Source organism: Oratosquilla oratoria, chromosome 14 (assembly GCF_046742065.1).
Source record: "Oratosquilla oratoria isolate Oo_2021 chromosome 14, ASM4674206v1, whole genome shotgun sequence".
Taxonomy (NCBI): domain Eukaryota; kingdom Metazoa; phylum Arthropoda; class Malacostraca; order Stomatopoda; family Squillidae; genus Oratosquilla; species Oratosquilla oratoria.
Genome location: NC_134790.1, coordinates 18616236 through 18636027, shown reverse-complemented (window position 1 = coordinate 18636027; position 19792 = coordinate 18616236). Strand labels below are relative to the sequence as shown.

At 35.2% G+C, this 19792-nt stretch overlaps 1 protein-coding gene across 1 annotated transcript in view; it reads left to right on the top strand.

Annotated features, from left to right (window-relative positions):
- The window catches only part of LOC143032764 (trehalose synthase/amylase TreS-like), a 49658-nt gene extending 32061 nt beyond the window's left edge, over nucleotides 1-17597 (top strand). Inside the window, exons 3-6 of the mRNA XM_076197755.1 lie at nucleotides 11964-12299; nucleotides 12455-12622; nucleotides 13120-13191; nucleotides 13555-17597. Coding sequence (XP_076053870.1) covers nucleotides 11964-12299; nucleotides 12455-12622; nucleotides 13120-13191; nucleotides 13555-13782 — 804 coding nt within the window. The 3' untranslated portion in view covers nucleotides 13783-17597. The remainder of the gene's footprint in view (nucleotides 1-11963; nucleotides 12300-12454; nucleotides 12623-13119; nucleotides 13192-13554) is intronic.
- The last annotated feature ends 2195 nt before the right edge of the window (nucleotides 17598-19792 follow it).

The following is a 19792-nucleotide window of genomic DNA, read 5'->3' as shown; positions in this document are numbered from 1 at the left end:
AAGGTTTCATTCACTGACATAGTCAAACAGCAATTGAAAGAACATAATGAAGACTCAGTTATTAAAGTGATGAGACAGAAGGAGAATATAGTAAGAGAATTAGCTGACAAAAAGAAATGTATAATTATATTAGGAATGGAAGAGAAACATAACCCAGATAGAACCGCAAGAATCAAGGAGGAAAATGAAAGGGTAAGCAGTTTATTAAAATTAGTCCAGGAAGATGAACCAGAAATTATAAAGGAAATTGAGGAAAAATTCAGACTCGGAAAATATAGTACAGATAAGACCAGACCAATTAAGATTAAATTCAGGTCACAAACAACGGCAGAGAAAATTCTATCCAAGACAGGGAAACTAGCAACAAATGATCAATATAAAAAGGTATGGATAAAAAGAGAAATGAATAAGGAGGAAAGAGAGGCAGAAAAGCAGAAAAGAATTGAAGCTAAGGCAAAAAACGAGGAAAGAACGGAGTCAGAGAAAGAGAGATTCTATTGGAGAGTAGTGAACATGAAAATAAAGCAGTTCGACATACTAAAGAAAAACATAAGGGAAACAGAGAACACAATGGAAGTGGCAGAAAACTAAGAGTGTCTTACACAAATATAGATGGATTGATAACAGGATTGAATGAACTGAATGATTATTTGAAAGAAAAAGAACCGGACATAATGGGAATTGTAGAAACAAAATTAAAAGGCCCACTACCACCCAACAGTGTAGGACATGATACATACAATTATTGGATTAGAAACAGAGAGAAAAAACAAGGGGGTGGAGTTATGTTCCTGACTAAGAAGGATATAAACGTGAAAGGTGTCATATATGGAAAGAATACAGTAGAGATGATTATGATAGAAGTGGAAGACCGAGATAAGAAGAGCAGAAAATTTGTGATCAATTATGTGCCTCCGAAAACAGCCTCATGGGAGGAGAGTGAACATAAAAGTATGTTAGAGGACACAAAGATAGCATTAACTAAAATAATGGAAGACGGAGGAAGAATAGTTATGATGGGCGACTTTAATTGCAAAGAAATCTGCTGGGAAGAAATGACAGTAAAGAGTGGTGATGACTCATGGGGAAATGCTCTACTTGAGATGATTACTGACCATTCAATGACACAATGGATACAAGAGAACACTAGGTATAGAAATGAAGAAGAACCATCGAGGCTAGACTTAATAATTACATCTGAACCTAGAATAGTGGACAAGATTGAATATAAAACACCAATAGGTAAAAGTGACCACATATTGATTGAACTGGAACTTAATGAAGAAAAATATATCAAAAGAAATGAACAATATAGAAAAGGAAGAATGATGTATGAAAAAACAAACTTTGATAAAATAAGAGAATTCTTCCAACAAGAAAACTGGGAAGAAATATACAAAGAAGAAACATCAGTGGAAGAGAAATGGAATATTTTGACAAAAATTTACAAAGAAGGAGTGGAAAAGTATGTCCCAAGACAAAAACAAGAAAAAGAATATGTAAAATGCTGGTACAACAAAAGTTGTAGGGAGTTAAAAGACAAAAGAGACAAAGCCTGGACCGGATGGAAAAAAGACAGAAGACCTGAAAAATGGAAAATATATACTGGTTATAGAAATGAATATGTACAAAAGTGCAGAGAGGAAAAAAGAAAATATGAAAAAGATGTTATAGAAAAGTGTAAAGATCAACCAAAACTATTCTACAGATTTGTAAACAATAAACTGAAAAACAAACAAGACTTGGAGAAATTAAGACAATGAGTTGAATACACTGAGGAAATGGAAATGGCAGAAATTATGAACAAACATTTTAAATCAGTGTTTACAAGGGAAAATATACAACCTGAAGAGATTGAGTGGAAGGAAAAAGTCCCCCCTATGGAAGAAATAGAAGTAACGAAGAATGAAATATTGACACACTTGGGTAATTTTGATGTCAGAAAATCGCATGGGCCAGATGAAATAGCAAACTGGATTCTGAAAGTATGTAGGAATGAACTGGCAGACAAAATACATAGCATAATAAGCAGTTCCTTAAAAGAAGGAAAAGTTCCAGAAGATTGGAAAAAAGCAAATATAGTACCTATATATAAAGGAGGAAATAAAGAAGAACCTACCAACTATAGACCAGTCTCTCTAACAAGTACAATAGCAAAAATATGTGAAAGAATTATCAAAAGTAGATGGGTAAAATACTTGGAAAAAAACAACGTACTAAATCCAAGGCAATTTGGATTCAGACAAGGACGATCATGCGTCACCAATTTAATATGTTTCTATTCAAGGCTAATAGATATAATACAAGAAAGAGATGGATGGGCTGATTGTGCATTTCTAGACCTAAAAAAAGCTTTTGACAAAGTACCACATAAGAAGTTGCTTAAGAAATTAGAATATGAAGGAGGAATACAAGGTAAATTGCTAAATTGGATGGAAGACTTTTTGCAAGAAAGAAAAATGAGAGTAGTGATAAGAGATCAGCACTCAAAATGGAATGAAGTAATAAGCGGTGTCCCGCAGGGAACAGTTCTGGCCCCAATAATGTTTGCTATATATATTAATGATATGGATGAAGGAATTGAAAGCTATATGAGCTTCTTTGCAGATGATGCAAAATTACTGAAAAGAGTGAAAACTGAAGAAGATTGTGAATCACTACAGAGAGATCTAAATAAAGTACAAGAATGGAGTAGGAAGTGGGAGATGGAGTTCAATACAAAAAAGTGTAGTATAATGGAATTTGGAAAAAGCAAAAACAGAATAACAGGATCATATAATTTGGGAGAAGAAGGAATAAAAAGAGTAGAAAATGAGAAGGGACCTGGGAGTCATTGTTATGAATAATATGTCACCTGAGAAACATATAAATAAGATTTTTGGAGAAACTTATAATTTAATAAGAACAATCAAAGTGGCATTTACATACCTGGATGAAGAAATGGTGAGGAAAATCCTAATCACCCTGATAAGACCAAGATTGGAATATGCAGCAACGATATGGTCACCAAGTACAAAAAAATGTATAAAAAAACTTGAAAGAATACAAAGAGCAATTACTAAACTGGCACCAACACTCTCAAAACTATCATATGAAGAGAGACTACAAAAACTTAAACTACAGACACTAGAGCAAAGAAGAGAGAGAGGAGATTTGATAGCTATTTACAGAATCATGAAAGGCATAGAAATTACTGATAGAGAGAATCTGATAAAATGGGATGACAGAAATACAAGAGGACACGGAAAGAAAATAAAAAAAGACAACTATAGAAGAGATTTGAAAAAGAACAGCTTTCCTCACAGAGCAATAGACAGTTGGAACAAGTTAGATGAGAAAGTGGTGTGTGCAAAAACAATACATGAATTTAAAAATAGTTTAGATAAAATGAGATATGAAGACGGGACCCCACGAGCATAGCTCCCCTTCCCGTAAAATACAACTAGGTAAATACAACTAGGTAAATACACAATCACACACTTCAACGAATGGACGGCTTGAAGAACGTTCTGAAGAGAATTGAAGTTTGTGGATCCCAACGCAAAGAGAAGTGCCTTGTGTTTTTACTGGGTGGGGGGGGAATTGCTCGTGGACTAGTGGGAAAGTAGGGAAAGAGGAAAAGGGGAGGGATTACTGAGGGAAATGGAAGGAAATGAGGAGGGAGTAGACTTGGCCCAGACAGACAAGCGAAAGGTAAACAAAAGATTGAGTGAGGATGAAATGTCTAATAAAAATGTAAAGATTAGAAGTATAGAGAGGAGCAATACAGTAGAAAGTGACGAGAATATGTTCCAGGGATTTAAAGAGGGTGGGGGGGACACAACCCCCCCCCCGACTGATAAGACTAGAGGAGAGAGTTGATAAGGTGATCGAGGACTTGGAGCGTAAGTTAGGTAATGTAGACTCCATTTTCCAAAGAAACTTAACTGAAGAAATAGAGGACCTAAAAAGACAGTTAGGAAATGTAAAGGAGGAGAATGAGAAATTGAAGAAGAATAGTAATGAAAACAGAGAGAAAATAGCTACAGAAGCTAAAAATTGGAGAACAACCCAAGAAGGGAATAAGGTTTCATTCACTGACATAGTCAAACAGCAATTGAAAGAACATAATGAAGACTCAGTTATTAAAGTGATGAGACAGAAGGAGAATATAGTAAGAGAATTAGCTGACAAAAAGAAATGTATAATTATATTAGGAATGGAAGAGAAACATAACCCAGATAGAACCGCAAGAATCAAGGAGGAAAATGAAAGAGTAAGCAGTTTATTAAAATTAGTCCAGGAAGATGAACCAGAAATTATAAAGGAAATTGAGGAAAAATTCAGACTCGGAAAATATAGTACAGATAAGACCAGACCAATTAAGATTAAATTCAGGTCACAAACAACGGCAGAGAAAATTCTATCCAAAACAGGGAAACTAGCAACAAATGATCAATATAAAAAGGTATGGATAAAAAGAGAAATGAATAAAGAGGAAAGAGAGGCAGAAAAGCAGAAAAGACTTGAAGCTAAGGCAAAAAACGAGGAAAGAACGGAGTCAGAGAAAGAGAGATTCTATTGGAGAGTAGTGAACATGAAAATAAAGCAGTTCGACATACAAAAGAAAAACATAAGGGAAACAGAGAACACAATGGAAGTGGCAGAAAACTAAGAGTGTCTTACACAAATATAGATGGATTGATAACAGGATTGAATGAACTGAATGATTATTTGAAAGAAAAAGAACCGGACATAATGGGAATTGTAGAAACAAAATTAAAAGGCCCACTACCACCCAACAGTGTAGGACATGATGCATACAATTATTGGATTAGAAACAGAGAGAAAAAACAAGGGGGTGGAGTTATGTTCCTGACTAAGAAGGATATAAACGTGAAAGGTGTCATATATGGAAAGAATACAGTAGAGATGATTATGATAGAAGTGGAAGACCGAGATAAGAAGAGCAGAAAATTTGTGATCAATTATGTGCCTCCGAAAACAGCCTCATGGGAGGAGAGTGAACATAAAAGTATGTTAGAGGACACAAAGATAGCATTAACTAAAATAATGGAAGACGGAGGAAGAATAGTTATGATGGGCGACTTTAATTGCAAAGAAATCTGCTGGGAAGAAATGACAGTAAAGAGTGGTGATGACTCATGGGGAAATGCTCTACTTGAGATGATTACTGACCATTCAATGACACAATGGATACAAGAGAACACTAGGTATAGAAATGAAGAAGAACCATCGAGGCTAGACTTAATAATTACATCTGAACCTAGAATAGTGGACAAGATTGAATATAAAACACCAATAGGTAAAAGTGACCACATATTGATTGAACTGGAACTTAATGAAGAAAAATATATGAAAAGAAATGAACAATATAGAAAAGGAAGAATGATGTATGAAAAAACAAACTTTGATAAAATAAGAGAATTCTTTCAACAAGAAAACTGGGAAGAAATATACAAAGAAGAAACATCAGTGGAAGAGAAATGGAATATTTTGACAAAAATTTACAAAAAAGGAGTGGAAAAGTATGTCCCAAGACAAAAACAAGAAAAAGAATATGTAAAATGCTGGTACAACAAAAGTTGTAGGGAGTTAAAAGACAAAAGAGACAAAGCCTGGACCAGATGGAAAAAAGACAGAAGACCTGAAAAATGGAAAATATATACTGGTTATAGAAATGAATATGTACAAAAGTGCAGAGAGGAAAAAAGAAAATATGAAAAAGATGTTATAGAAAAGTGTAAAGATCAACCAAAACTATTCTACAGATTTGTAAACAATAAACTGAAAAACAAACAAGACTTGGAGAAATTAAGACAAGGAGGAGTTGAATACACTGAGGAAATGGAAATGGCAGAAATTATGAACAAACATTTTAAATCAGTGTTTACAAGGGAAAATATACAACCTGAAGAGATTGAGTGGAAAGAAAAAGTCCCCCCTATGGAAGAAATAGAAGTAACAAAGAATGAAATATTGACACACTTGGGTAATTTTGATGTCAGAAAATCGCATGGGCCAGATGAAATAGCAAACTGGATTCTGAAAGAATGCAGGAATGAACTGGCAGACAAAATACATAGCATAATAAGCAGTTCCTTAAAAGAAGGAAAAGTTCCAGAAGATTGGAAAAAAGCAAATATAGTACCTATATATAAAGGAGGAAATAAAGAAGAACCTACCAACTATAGACCAGTCTCTCTAACAAGTACAATAGCAAAAATATGTGAAAGAATTATCAAAAGTAGATGGGTAAAATACTTGGAAAAAAACAACGTACTAAATCCAAGGCAATTTGGATTCAGACAAGGACGATCATGCGTCACCAATTTAATATGTTTCTATTCAAGGCTAATAGATATAATACAAGAAAGAGATGGATGGGCTGATTGTGCATTTCTAGACCTAAAAAAAGCTTTTGACAAAGTACCACATAAGAAGTTGCTTAAGAAATTAGAATATGAAGGAGGAATACAAGGTAAATTGCTAAATTGGATGGAAGACTTTTTGCAAGAAAGAAAAATGAGAGTAGTGATAAGAGATCAGCACTCAAAATGGAATGAAGTAATAAGCGGTGTCCCGCAGGGAACAGTTCTGGCCCCAATAATGTTTGCTATATATATTAATGATATGGATGAAGGAATTGAAAGCTATATGAGCTTCTTTGCAGATGATGCAAAACTACTGAAAAGAGTGAAAACTGAAGAAGATTGTGAATCACTACAGAGAGATCTAAATAAAGTACAAGAATGGAGTAGGAAGTGGGAGATGGAGTTCAATACAAAAAAGTGTAGTATAATGGAATTTGGAAAAAGCAAAAACAGAATAACAGGATCATATAATTTGGGAGAAGAAGGAATAAAAAAAGTAGAAAATGAGAAGGACCTGGGAGTCATTGTTATGAATAATATGTCACCTGAGAAACATATAAATAAGATTTTTGGAGAAACTTATAATTTAATAAGAACAATCAAAGTGGCATTTACATACCTGGATGAAGAAATGGTGAGGAAAATCCTAATCACCCTGATAAGACCAAGATTGGAATATGCAGCAACGATATGGTCACCAAGTACAAAAAAATGTATAAAAAAACTTGAAAGAATACAAAGAGCAATTACAAAACTGGCACCAACACTCTCAAAACTATCATATGAAGAGAGACTACAAAAACTTAAACTACAGACACTAGAGCAAAGAAGAGAGAGAGGAGATTTGATAGCTATTTACAGAATCATGAAAGGCATAGAAATTACTGATAGAGAGAATCTGATAAAATGGGATGACAGAAATACAAGAGGACACGGAAAGAAAATAAAAAAAGACAGCTATAGAAGAGATTTGAAAAAGAACAGCTTTCCTCACAGAGTAATAGACAGTTGGAACAAGTTAGATGAGAAAGTGGTGTGTGCAAAAACAATACATGAATTTAAAAATAGTTTAGATAAAATGAGATATGAAGACGGGACCCCACGAGCATAGCTCCCCTTCCCGTAAAATACAACTAGGTAAATACAACTAGGTAAATACACACACACTTTCAATGAACGGACGGCTTGAAGAACGTTCTGAAGAAAAGTGCAGATTGTGGATCCCAACGCAAAGAGAAGTGCCTTTTTGTATTTGCAGGGTGGGGGGAAATTGCTCGTGGGGTAGTGGGAAAGTGAGGAAAGAGGAGAGGGGGAGGGATTGCTGGGGAAATGGAAGGTAATGAGGAGGTGGAGGAATTGGCCCTAACGGGCCGCCGAAAGGTGGACAAGCGACCGCAAGACGAGCTGGAGGATGACAACATGTCTAATAGGAATGTGAAGATTAGAAGTATAGATAGGAGCAATACAGTAGAAAGTGATGAGAATATTTTCAAGGGATTTAAAGAGGGTGGGGGGGACTGACAAGACTAGAAGAGAAGGTCGATAAGATGAACGAGGACTTGGAGCGTAGGTTCGGTAATGTTGACAGTATGATACGAAGAATTGAAAAATTGGAAGAACTAGAGAGGGCGAACAAAAACTTAACTAAGGAAATTGAAGAATTAAAACAACAGTTAAAAGAAGTAAAAGATGAGAATAAAGTCTTAAAGGAGAATAATATGGAGAACAAGGAGGGTTGGAAAAAAATTCATGAAAATAGCAAGGTTGCATTCACTGACATAATCAGACAGCAAATGAATGAACAAACTGAAAACTCAGTTATTAAAGTGATGAGACAGAAGGAGAATATAGTAAGAGACTTAGCAGACAAAAAGAAATGTATAATTATATTAGGAATGGAAGAGAAACATAACCCAGATAGAACCACAAGAATCAAAGAGGAAAATGAAAAAGTAAGAAATTTACTAGAATTAGTTCAGGAAGATGAACCAGAAATAATGAAACAAATCGAAGAGAAATTCAGGCTAGGAAAATATAGTACAGACAAGACCAGACCAATCAAGATTAAATTCAGGTCACAAACTACGGCTGAGAATATCTTATCCAAAACAGGGAAACTAGCAACAAGTGAACAATATAAAAAGGTATGGATAAAAAGGGAAATGAATAAAGAGGAAAGAGAGGAAGAAAAACAGAAAAGACTTGAAGCAAAGGAAAAAAACGAGATAAGAACGGAGTCAGAAAAAGAGAGATTCTATTGGAGAGTAGTGAATATGAAACTGAAGAAAGTCGACATACAAGAGAAAAACAAAAGGGAAACAGAGAACACAATGGAAGTGGCAGAAAACTAAGAGTGTCTTACACAAATATAGATGGATTAATAACAGGATTGAATGAACTGAATGATTACTTGAAAGAAAAAGAACCAGACATAATGGGAATTGTAGAAACAAAATTAAAAGGTCCACTACCACCCAACAGTGTAGGACATGATGCATATAATTATTGGATTAGAAACAGAGTGAAAAAGGAAGGGGGTGGAGTTATGTTCCTAACTAAGAAGGATATAAACGTGAAGGGTGTCACATATGGAAAGAATACAGTAGAAATGATAATGATGGAAGTAGAAGACAGAGATAAGAAGAACAGAAAGTTTGTGATAAATTATGTGCCCCCAAAAACAAACTCATGGGAAGAGAGTGAACATAAAAGTATGTTAGAGGACACAAAGATAACATTAAACAAGATAATGGAAGAGGGAGAAAAAATAGTTATGATGGGCGACTTTAATTGCAAAGAAATCTGCTGGGAAGAAATGACAGTAAAGGGTGGAGACGGCTCATGGGGTAACGCTCTACTCGAGATGGTTACTGACCATACAATGACACAATGGATACAGGAGAACACTAGGTATAGAAATGAAGAAGAGCCATCGAAACTAGACCTAGTAATTACATCCGAACCTAGAATAGTGGACAAAATTGAATATAAAACACCAATAAGTAAAAGTGACCACATACTGATTGAACTGGAACTTAATGAAGAAAAATATATGAAAAGAAATGAACAATACAGAAAAGGAAGAATGATGTATGAAAAAACAAACTTTGATAAAATAAGAGAATTCTTTCAACAAGAAAACTGGGAAGAAATATACAAAGAAGAAACAACAGTAGAAGAGAAATGGAATATTTTGACAAAAATTTACAAAAAAGGAGTGGAAAAGTATGTCCCAAGACAAAAACAAGAAAAAGAATATGTAAAATGCTGGTACAACAAAAGCTGTAGGGAGTTAAAAGACAATAGAGACAAAGCCTGGACCAGATGGAAAAAAGACAGAAGACCTGAAAAATGGAAAATATATACCTGCTATAGAAATGAATATGTACAAATGTGCAGAGAAGAAAAGAGAAAATATGAAAAAGATATCATAGAAAAGTGTAAAGATCAACCAAAACTATTCTACAGATTTGTAAACAATAAACTGAAAAACAAACAAGACTTGGAGAAATTAAGACAGGAGGGAGTTGAATACACTGAGGAAATGGAAATGGCGGAAATTATGAACAAACATTTTAAATCAGTGTTTACAAGGGAGAACATACAACCTGAAGAGAACGAATGGAAAGAGAAAGTCCCCCCTATGGAAGAAATAAAAGTAACAAAGAATGAAATATTAACACACTTGAGTAATCTTGATGTCAGAAAATCGCATGGACCAGATGAAATAGCAAACTGGATACTAAAAGAATGCAGGAATGAACTGGCAGACAAAATACATAGCATACTAAATAGTTCCTTGAAAGAAGGAAAAGTTCCAGAAGATTGGAAAAAAGCAAACATAGTACCTATATACAAAGGAGGAAATAAAGAAGAACCTACCAACTATAGACCAGTCTCTCTAACAAGTACAATAGCAAAAATTTGTGAAAGAATTATCAAAAGTAGATGGGTAAAATATTTAGAAAAAAACAAAGTGTTAAATCCAAGGCAATTTGGATTCAGACAAGGACGATCATGCGTCACCAATTTAATATGTTTCTATTCAAGACTAATAGATATAATACAGGAAAGAGATGGATGGGCTGATTGTGCATTTCTAGACCTAAAAAAAGCTTTTGACAAAGTACCACATAAGAAGTTGCTTAAGAAATTAGAAACTGAAGGAGGAATACAGGGCAAGCTACTAAATTGGATGGAGGACTTTTTGCAAGAAAGAAAAATGAGAGTAGTGATAAGAAACCAGCACTCAAAATGGAATGAAGTAATAAGCGGTGTTCCGCAGGGAACAGTTCTGGCCCCAATAATGTTTGCTATATATATTAATGATATGGATGAAGGAATAGAAAGCTATATGAGCTTCTTTGCAGATGATGCAAAACTACTGAAAAGAGTGAAAACTGAAGAGGATTGTGAATCACTACAGAGAGATCTAAATAAAGTACAAGAATGGAGTAGGAAATGGGAGATGGAGTTCAATACAAAAAAGTGTAGTATAATGGAATTTGGAAAAAGCAAAAACAGAATAACAGGAGCATATAATTTGGGAGAAGAAGGAATAAAAAAAGTAGAAAATGAGAAGGACCTGGGAGTCATTGTTATGAATAATATGTCACCTGAGAAACATATAAATAAGATTTTTGGAGAGACTTATAATTTAATAAGAACAATCAAAGTTGCATTTACATACCTGGATGAAGAAATGGTGAAGAAAATCCTAATCACCCTGATAAGACCAAGATTGGAATATGCAGCAACGATATGGTCACCAAGTACAAAAAAATGTATAAAAAAACTTGAAAGAATACAAAGAGCAATTACAAAACTGGCACCAACACTCTCAAAACTATCATATGAAGAGAGACTACAAAAACTTGAACTACAGACACTAGAGCAAAGAAGAGAGAGAGGAGATTTGATAGCTATTTACAGAATCATGAAAGGCATAGAAATTACTGATAGAGAGAATCTGATAAAATGGGATGACAGAAATACAAGAGGACACGGAAAGAAAATAAAAAAAGACAGCTATAGAAGAGATTTGAAAAAGAACAGCTTTCCTCACAGAGTAATAGACAGTTGGAACAAGTTAGATGAGAAAGTGGTGTGTGCAAAAACAATACATGAATTTAAAAATAGTTTAGATAAAATGAGATATGAAGACGGGACCCCACGAGCATAGCTCCCCTTCCCGTAAAATACAACTAGGTAAATACAACTAGGTAAATACACACACACACGTTGCAACAAATTACTGCACATTGCTGTTCGTTTGCAATTCACGATTGTGCTGCCTATAATTCACTTACAATAATATATATACTGTAAGTGTGTGTGTGTGTACAGTAGGGAATTTTTAGGTACGTATCATTTTTACAATCTGCTCTGGCAACACTGTTACACCAACGCTCACTCGCTCAATTTAACGGAAAATTCACTTTAGCGGACTGGACCTTGGCTGAATTAGTTCGTTAAATCGGGCTTCTACTGTATTGAGCAATGTATTACCTCATAGTTTGTTCACTAGATTTAATGTTTATGTACATTTATATGATGAATTATAGAAAATAATGTATATATGTGATTCAGGTACCTGTAGGGTTTTTGGAGAAGATGCGTGAGTTTGAATTCCCTCATCTGGATCGCCTCATCACAATCGTGGACTTGATCGATGCCCCACTGGACATGAGTGGCATTGAAAAGCTTCCAGAACGGATCCAGTCTGTGGTGGCTTGGGATGCCCACCAGTCTTTCCCATGGATCAACTGGCATGTTGCTACTTTGGCTGCTGGCCACTCGAGTCCTGGTGCACAACACTATAGCTCCATTGGGGCTACCATATTTCTCTTGACTTTGCCTGGCACTGTCTCTGTTCATTATGGAGATGAAATCAACCTCCATGGCCCTAAGCAAGGGAAAGTGGAGGTAAGAAATTGCTTTGAAGTTAGGTGGTGCAAGGGAACATCTTTTTACAGAGTAACTCATTTATTCATGTATCTAGGAATTAGAATGAATATATATTTTTTTCCTGTTAAAGTGTCATTTAACATTGGTTTTAATTCCTATGGTTTATATTACAGCCACATAACTGGACTTCAATTATGCAGTGGACAGACCAAAAATTTGCAGGCTTTAGCACTACAGATCCATGGAAAAGCCTTAGTCCTGGATGGGATTTTAACAATGTCTACAATCACAACCACACAATAGAACCAGTTAGGCAGATGATAAAACTCCGACAAGAAAAGGTGCTTTTCTAGTTATGTTCCTCTAGTCAATCAACCACCACCCACAAAGCAAGTTGGATGGTCATAAAAGTAAAATCCTCCCCACTCTTTTTGCTTCTGTCATATGCATCCATTTTACTTTTTTTCTGCTTAAACCATGCAAAAATTGCACCTCACCTCTTTTCCAGCATAACTCTTCATCCCTAATGCATCCCTCTTAAGGAGTAGGTCATTTTTTTGTCCATGCATTCCTCTGCAGCTGTCATTCATACATTTTGACTTGTTTAGTATCCTCACTGTGTGCTCTTATAACATCATTTATCCTATCCACCTACTTTACCCTTTGTCTATCCAAGTGAGATGCTTGTTTTTTAATAGTTTAGCAGCACTGAACCTTAGTCTCGGATATTATTCACCAAAAGATGTGTTGGTCATTGTATAATACATGTATACCAAAATCTAGATTTATTTTAAAAGTTAGTTTTATGTAGAGAGGTTTAATTTATTTTATTTTACAGGTTCCAATATATGTTAATGGGATCTTTAACTATGAAGGTGATTATCACCCAACAAAATCAACAAATTACAAGGTAAGAACCTTTGTTATGGAAACTGATATTACACATAATTGGCCTCTTTTTAACCTACAGATTTTATTCATATCTCCAGGTGAATCACTCGGATGCTTTAGTTCTCTTCCAGGAGATCTGTGGCCACCAGTTCAGCCTATAAGTGACTCAATGAAGTGATTATGTAGCTCAATCAATCAATTTTGTGTTGCTATCTAGAAAGAGTGAATGTAGGACAGTGTAATACAAAGTACTCTGTGGTGGTTATATCTAGTTTCATGAAGAATACACTTTTATTTACAACATAACTGAGACCATGAGAAATAGTCATCAGTATGCCTAGGCAAACCAATGCTAATATGTGTTGTGTATGTATTTATACAGATGAGGATTGCAAGAGATGGCCTGGTAGTACTTGACCGTTTCTACCCACGGCGTCACCAGTATGCTGTCATCTCTAATCTAAGTCCACAGCTGCTGGATGCGGATATATCTCACCTTTACTATGGTGGAGCTGTTGCAGTGTCATCCCATGATAAGGAGGGTTACCTTATCTTTAAGAATGTCACTTTGGCACCTGGGGAAGGACTTCTTTGTATTTTGGACAAGTAACAGCAGACTCTTGTGGGATTGAATATTGAAAAAGTGTGCGTGTTAAGCATAATGGCTATATTTTCATGATCTTTATGAACTGTAGGGTTTCTCATGACTGCACCTGTGGTATAAGGCTGTCAACAGCTGTGCAGTGAATTGTTTGTTGTCTCTTTTTAAGGAAAGAGGGTGAGGGTATTTGCTGAAGATGGTTATGACAATATTGTATATTTTTTACAGGTTCATGTGACAACATTTATAGAACAAAATGATATGACTGTTGAAAAAGAATTAAGTTGCTCAGGGTATAATTGCACAATACCTTGAAATATTATATGAAATAGATTGAAATATGCTATTAGTATTCTTTTATGAAGTAGGAAGGTGGAAAGAAGGATAGCATGAAGCCATTTTGTTTAAGGGAAGATGGAGGAAAAACTAGTCAAACCTGTACAGCAGAATATTTAATCTTTTGAGTTTTACTTGTTTCCTTACTATTTCATAGGGAATTGAGAATAATGATAATAATTATTGCCTTGGGTTTCACTGACTGGAAACCTACTGTAGTAAAGAGTGAGCTTTGGGCTTTCCCATAGATCTGAGAAGAAATAGACTGATGTAATTTTTTAATTTCTTTATTTTATTTCTTTATTTATTTATTTATTTTTTTATATATTTATTTATTATTTATTTATTGATTTTCTTTTCTTTTTCTTTTTTGTGGGTCTGTTGCCTGTTATCATGAGGTGGGGAGCAGTTACCGATTGTCAGCTCCCCTCATGTGAGAATGTTGAGAAACGGTAATCAAAGTTGATAGAGCTTTTAAGATTGGTCTGGAGACAGAGCGCCCTTTGGAGCTACACTTCCAGATGGAGGTGAAGGTATCAATGGGATATGAAGGCAGGTGGCAGGGAGACCATTATTTTTGACATCCATTTCCCTGGACCACCATATATTGTAACAAATGTCTTGTGTGAAGAGTTTGTTCAGTTTGAATGCTTATTAGTCTTGTCTGTTCAGTAATGGTATTTTATGCCAAGTCCCATTAAAAAGAAAATAAAAAAGTGCTGTAACTGTTTTCAAGTGGAATTTACTAGGTGGATACTGATACTGATGGGTTTGTGAATGGGAGTGGAGTGGGTGGGGATAAAATGGGTGGGAGTGGAATTATGCCTTTTGACTTTGGCTACCTCCCTTTAAAGGGGAAAAAAGCCCTTAGTATTATGTATGTAGATACTGATGCATTCATGTCTTTAGTACGGGTTGATTTTAGGAGGTGCTGAGATAGGAAGGGCATTGAATAGTAATTAATGTGTATGAAGTTGGTGTGTGTGTGTGTTAATGTGTCCATCTCCTGTGTAGGAGAAAAAGTAGCCTACAGTATTTTTTCAGCCTCGGAGTCTCCTGAGAAAGCCGACAACAGCCATCAGTAGAGGTGATATATTTCAAACTGGAGTGTTTTAAGTTAACATGAAAGCTATTGTCTAAGAAAGAAAAGGGTGTTTAGAATAACTTGTTTTTGTGCTGTGGTCTAGGTGGAAAAGGATATATGCAAGTTAACAGATTTGTCACCAATATGGAGTGCTTGTAACTGAAGATATTCTGGTTAAGGGATGAATTATCCATAGACGATGTACTTTTTATTGCAAATACCAGCAGATTCCCTGAATTTTATTACTCGTTTTTGTCTTTATATGTGGTGATGTTGTTGAAAATAAGTGTTGTTATTGTTTTCAAAACTTGTGGATGCTTTGTGTGTGTGTATGTGTGCATGTGTATGTCTGTATGTGTAGGACAAAGAGTACATCATGTATTTTTGTTATTTTAGAAAGTAATTCTTTCCTTAAGTTGATGTACTTCATAGGTATTTGTTCAGGCTAAGACCAGATGATGTTACTTAGTTCATGGGTGAACTTAGGACAAAAGGACAGGTTTAGGGGGTGGAGGGGTTCTTTATCTATTAAGAATCCCTTTTTGTCCTAATTTCATCCCACAACTGAGTAAATTATCAAATTTTTGCCTGGAGGAAGAAAAATAAATAAATAAATTGAAAATAATAAATGTATATACTCCCTCGAGCTCTATCCACATGAGCATGCAGTGCCTGTAGACACAAGTGAGAAATTTGTTTTATTATGGATGAAGGTAGAATCTATCACACAATGAATTTCTAACTTGTGTATGCAAGCACTGCTTATGTGGATGGGGCTTAAAATAAATGGGTTAATATTTATACTTGCCATGGTGCAATAATGAGGCTTTGTATATTTTTATCACTATTATATTGTATATTTTCACTATTCTAATCAAAAACAGTATTCAGCATTCTGAATGAACATAACAGTTTACAGTTTTTCTTTTCTTTTTAAGAGTAAAAAACCTCATCACCAAAATTGTCACAAAAAAGTATATTTTGTTAGATATATGTTGCTTGCCCATAGATCCCCAGTTTTACTTTGTTTAAAGAAAATTGGAAAATTATTTACAATTGTACCTAACTCTATATAATCTAAATTGAATGTAATTGGAATTTTTGGTTCATCATTAATACTCAGGAGGCCAAGTGCAATGCAGAGCAGAAGTACTGACTCTGCTAAAAGTATAAGGAGAATTGCAAGTTTACTTCCTTGTGGGTTTGATGATGTTGTTTAAACCAGGAATAGTTTAAATTGCTGAAGTTCTCTCAATATATCCTACTTTCTATTCTTTTTTATGACAAGGAAAGGTAACTACATCTGTATGTGATAAGAGTTGTTGTAGTTCATTAATATATAGTGATGAGTATTTAAAAAACTTTTATACATGTCATTAATGCCTTATTCCCAAAAAGTGCACATCTTAACAAGGTGAATTTCAAGGGTGAGGTAATTTTATTTATCAGTTGTTATAAGACCACTGTACAGCTGGATTCCAAAGTTTGGCTACTGTTGTGTGGCATCTTTATCTACAAATGGATGACACCAGATGATATTGTCCTTATTTTGGCAATATTTCAAGACAGAACTCTTTATCAGATATATTTGTAACACTGGAAGCAGTGATTTTGACACCATCTTTTACCAAGGTTTTAGGGTGGGTGTATGCTTGGCTTGGCATAAGGGGGAGAAGGCCTTTTGGCATGTATGTATAATAGCAAAGGAGGTACATATGGTCACTGCACAGTGGAATCTGGCTGCACATAATAGCTTACATTGAAGAGGGTGTTATTTTATAATTAGAATAAACACTCTTGTATAAGAATTCCATAAATTATGGATGTATGAGACTAAGTATCACACTGTTTTGGCTCAGAAATGGAAGTTTGACAAGTATGGAATAATAACAACAAGAACAACTGTTACCTCAAGTTTTACTGACTGGAAAGTTGCAGCACCACAATCACTGGCAACAGTCCTGGGGCCTTCCCATCACTCTGTGTGAGAAGAAACTTTGGACTGTTGTGTTGTTGTAGTGTGTGACATTTTCTGTGTTACGGACTTGTAGGAGGAGAGCATTCACTGGAGTGAAATGTTGAAGTTGAAATTGATAAGAGATCTTGGACCTAGTCTGGAAAGTGTCTGTCCATTGGAGTTGCACCTCTAGATGGAGGTGATGATGGTGACATGTTCTGAAGATGGGCAGCAGGGAGACCGTTATCCCTTTGATGTCCGTCTGGCAGGTACTTGTCAGAGTATTTAGTGGTGCTCTTGGTGTACATTAACAAGACCTTACTTCGTCATCCATCTGGAGTTGTCATGCAGGTCATACCATCAGTACCTGTCACTACCAGGAATCAAGTCATAGATACAAAGTTTGTTGGTTGTGATATTTTCCCACAATAAAAGGTATAAAAATTGTATATTTTTATTTTGTCTCCTTATTAAACCTTTGGCCATCTTTTAAACCTTTAAGAAACACAGCACACCCACCGCACTACATAGCAGAACATCCACACATACTAAGATATTGCTCACTGCTCCATCAATAAACTGACTAAAAGACAATACATTGTTGCGTGCCAGACCCCTTCATGTCCATTCATCTGAATCTTCTCTCCCTTGAAAAGACAGAGTCCACCTAGCCAGATTGCAGTGTGGCCACCATCTAGCCCTTCTAAGCTACCAGAGGAGGAAACTAACAATGTATATCCATTTCCATTAGTATGTGCAACTCAAATATGTTCAATATTGGGTGTCATGATACAATTACTGACACCTTTTCATTAGGTTATCGGTATTATATATATATATATATATATACTGTATATATATATATATATATATATATATATATATACTATATATATACTGTATATATGAATACATATATATGTGTGTGTGTGTGCGCGTTCATGTGTCTGTGTGTGTGTGTGTGTGCGTACGTGCGTGGGTGTGGGTGTGCTTGCGTGTGTGTGTGTTTGTGTGGATGTGTGAGTCTATCGGCGAGTACCACAAAATCCAATATTAGGACTTATTTGCTTGTCTTTTTTCAATGCCAGGAATATGGAAGATTGAGTAACGCTGATTCACCAAAGTAGCTCAATGTGGCGAACTAATAAGAACATTTAGACATACAAATGTCACGTACCATGTGTTCTAAATGGAATGATAAATAGCGTAATAAGAATATAAATGATAATCACAAAACGAGAAGATAGTGTTTATGTATTTGAGGAAAGACTATGCATCTGTGGCCAATTTATTGAATGTAATGAGTTAATGAATTTGATAGTTATAAAAGTAAACTTGGTGAATGCTATATGAATTATGTTTGTGCGTGCAACAAGTTACTTTGAAATTGTACCTGTATATACAGTATATATAAATGATAAGCTTAAGGCATATAACAAATATAGAATAAAGGAGTTAGTGAAGCTGATAGTTATAAAAATAAAGTTGATAAATGCTATGTCAATTGTGTTTGTGCGTCCAATAAGTTACTTTGAAATTGTAGCTGTACATACAGTATACAAATGATAAGCTTAGAATATATAAGAAATGTAGAATAGAGGAATATGTGTACATGTTAAGATATGCATATATACATAAAGTTGATGAATCCTACAACGATTATGTTTATGCATCCAATAAGTTGTTTTAAAATTGTAGCTTTACATACAATATAGAAATGATGAACTTAAGAAATGTAGAATATATTTGTATATGCAAAGATATATCTATATGCATATATTGGTGATGCGTGGGAGGCAGGCAGGAGATTATTTTTCAGTCATGTTGTGTGTGCAAGTTATGACAGCTAAGAAGCGGAGAGGGGAAGAAGTAAATCTCCAAGATTGATTGATTGGGAAGTTAAAATGAAGAGAAAAGACAAAAGGCTGAAGACAAAGAAAAAAAAGTGATAGTTGGTGCTGCCGCGATCAGAAAGTAGAGAAATGGAAGGAGAGTAATTATTACACGTAGATAAGTTGCATATACATTTGGTGATACATGGTGACTTGCGAGTCCTGAGAATGAGAGATACAGTCAAAGACTTAGCATATATAGAGCGAGGTGCGTGAGTGGTGTATTTATATGTTTGGAAGTGGTGAGTTGGCAGTGAGGGTGAATGAATTAATGAGATGGAAATGATGGTGAATGAAGTGTTGTGTTGAGACGTTGGGTCGTGCGTTGCATTTGTGAGATTTGATGTTTTTGTATGTTTGACAGCGGTAGGTAGGGGTTGTGGTTGGTAGCCATTGTTAGGTAGGATAAAGGAGATGTAAAGAGCAGCAGCAGCAGGAGGAGGAGGAGGCATATTGGTCGTTACGAGGGGGGTGGGGGGCTGCTTGCGAATTGAATGGGGGTGTAAGGAGTGTCAAGTGTCAAGAACCACTGACTTACTTTAAGTGTCAATTGTATTTAAAGTTACCACTTGAAGAGGTAGTTTGTTGGAAAGATTTACGATGCGGTTAAAGAAAAGATTGCTTGGTGTTTGATCTGTTATGGACTCTTTTGTAGCCATGATTATTTCTTGTGATACTAGTACTACGGGCCACAATAAAATAATGGTCTATATTGATATTAAGGAAGCCATGAATAAGTTAGATAGGCTT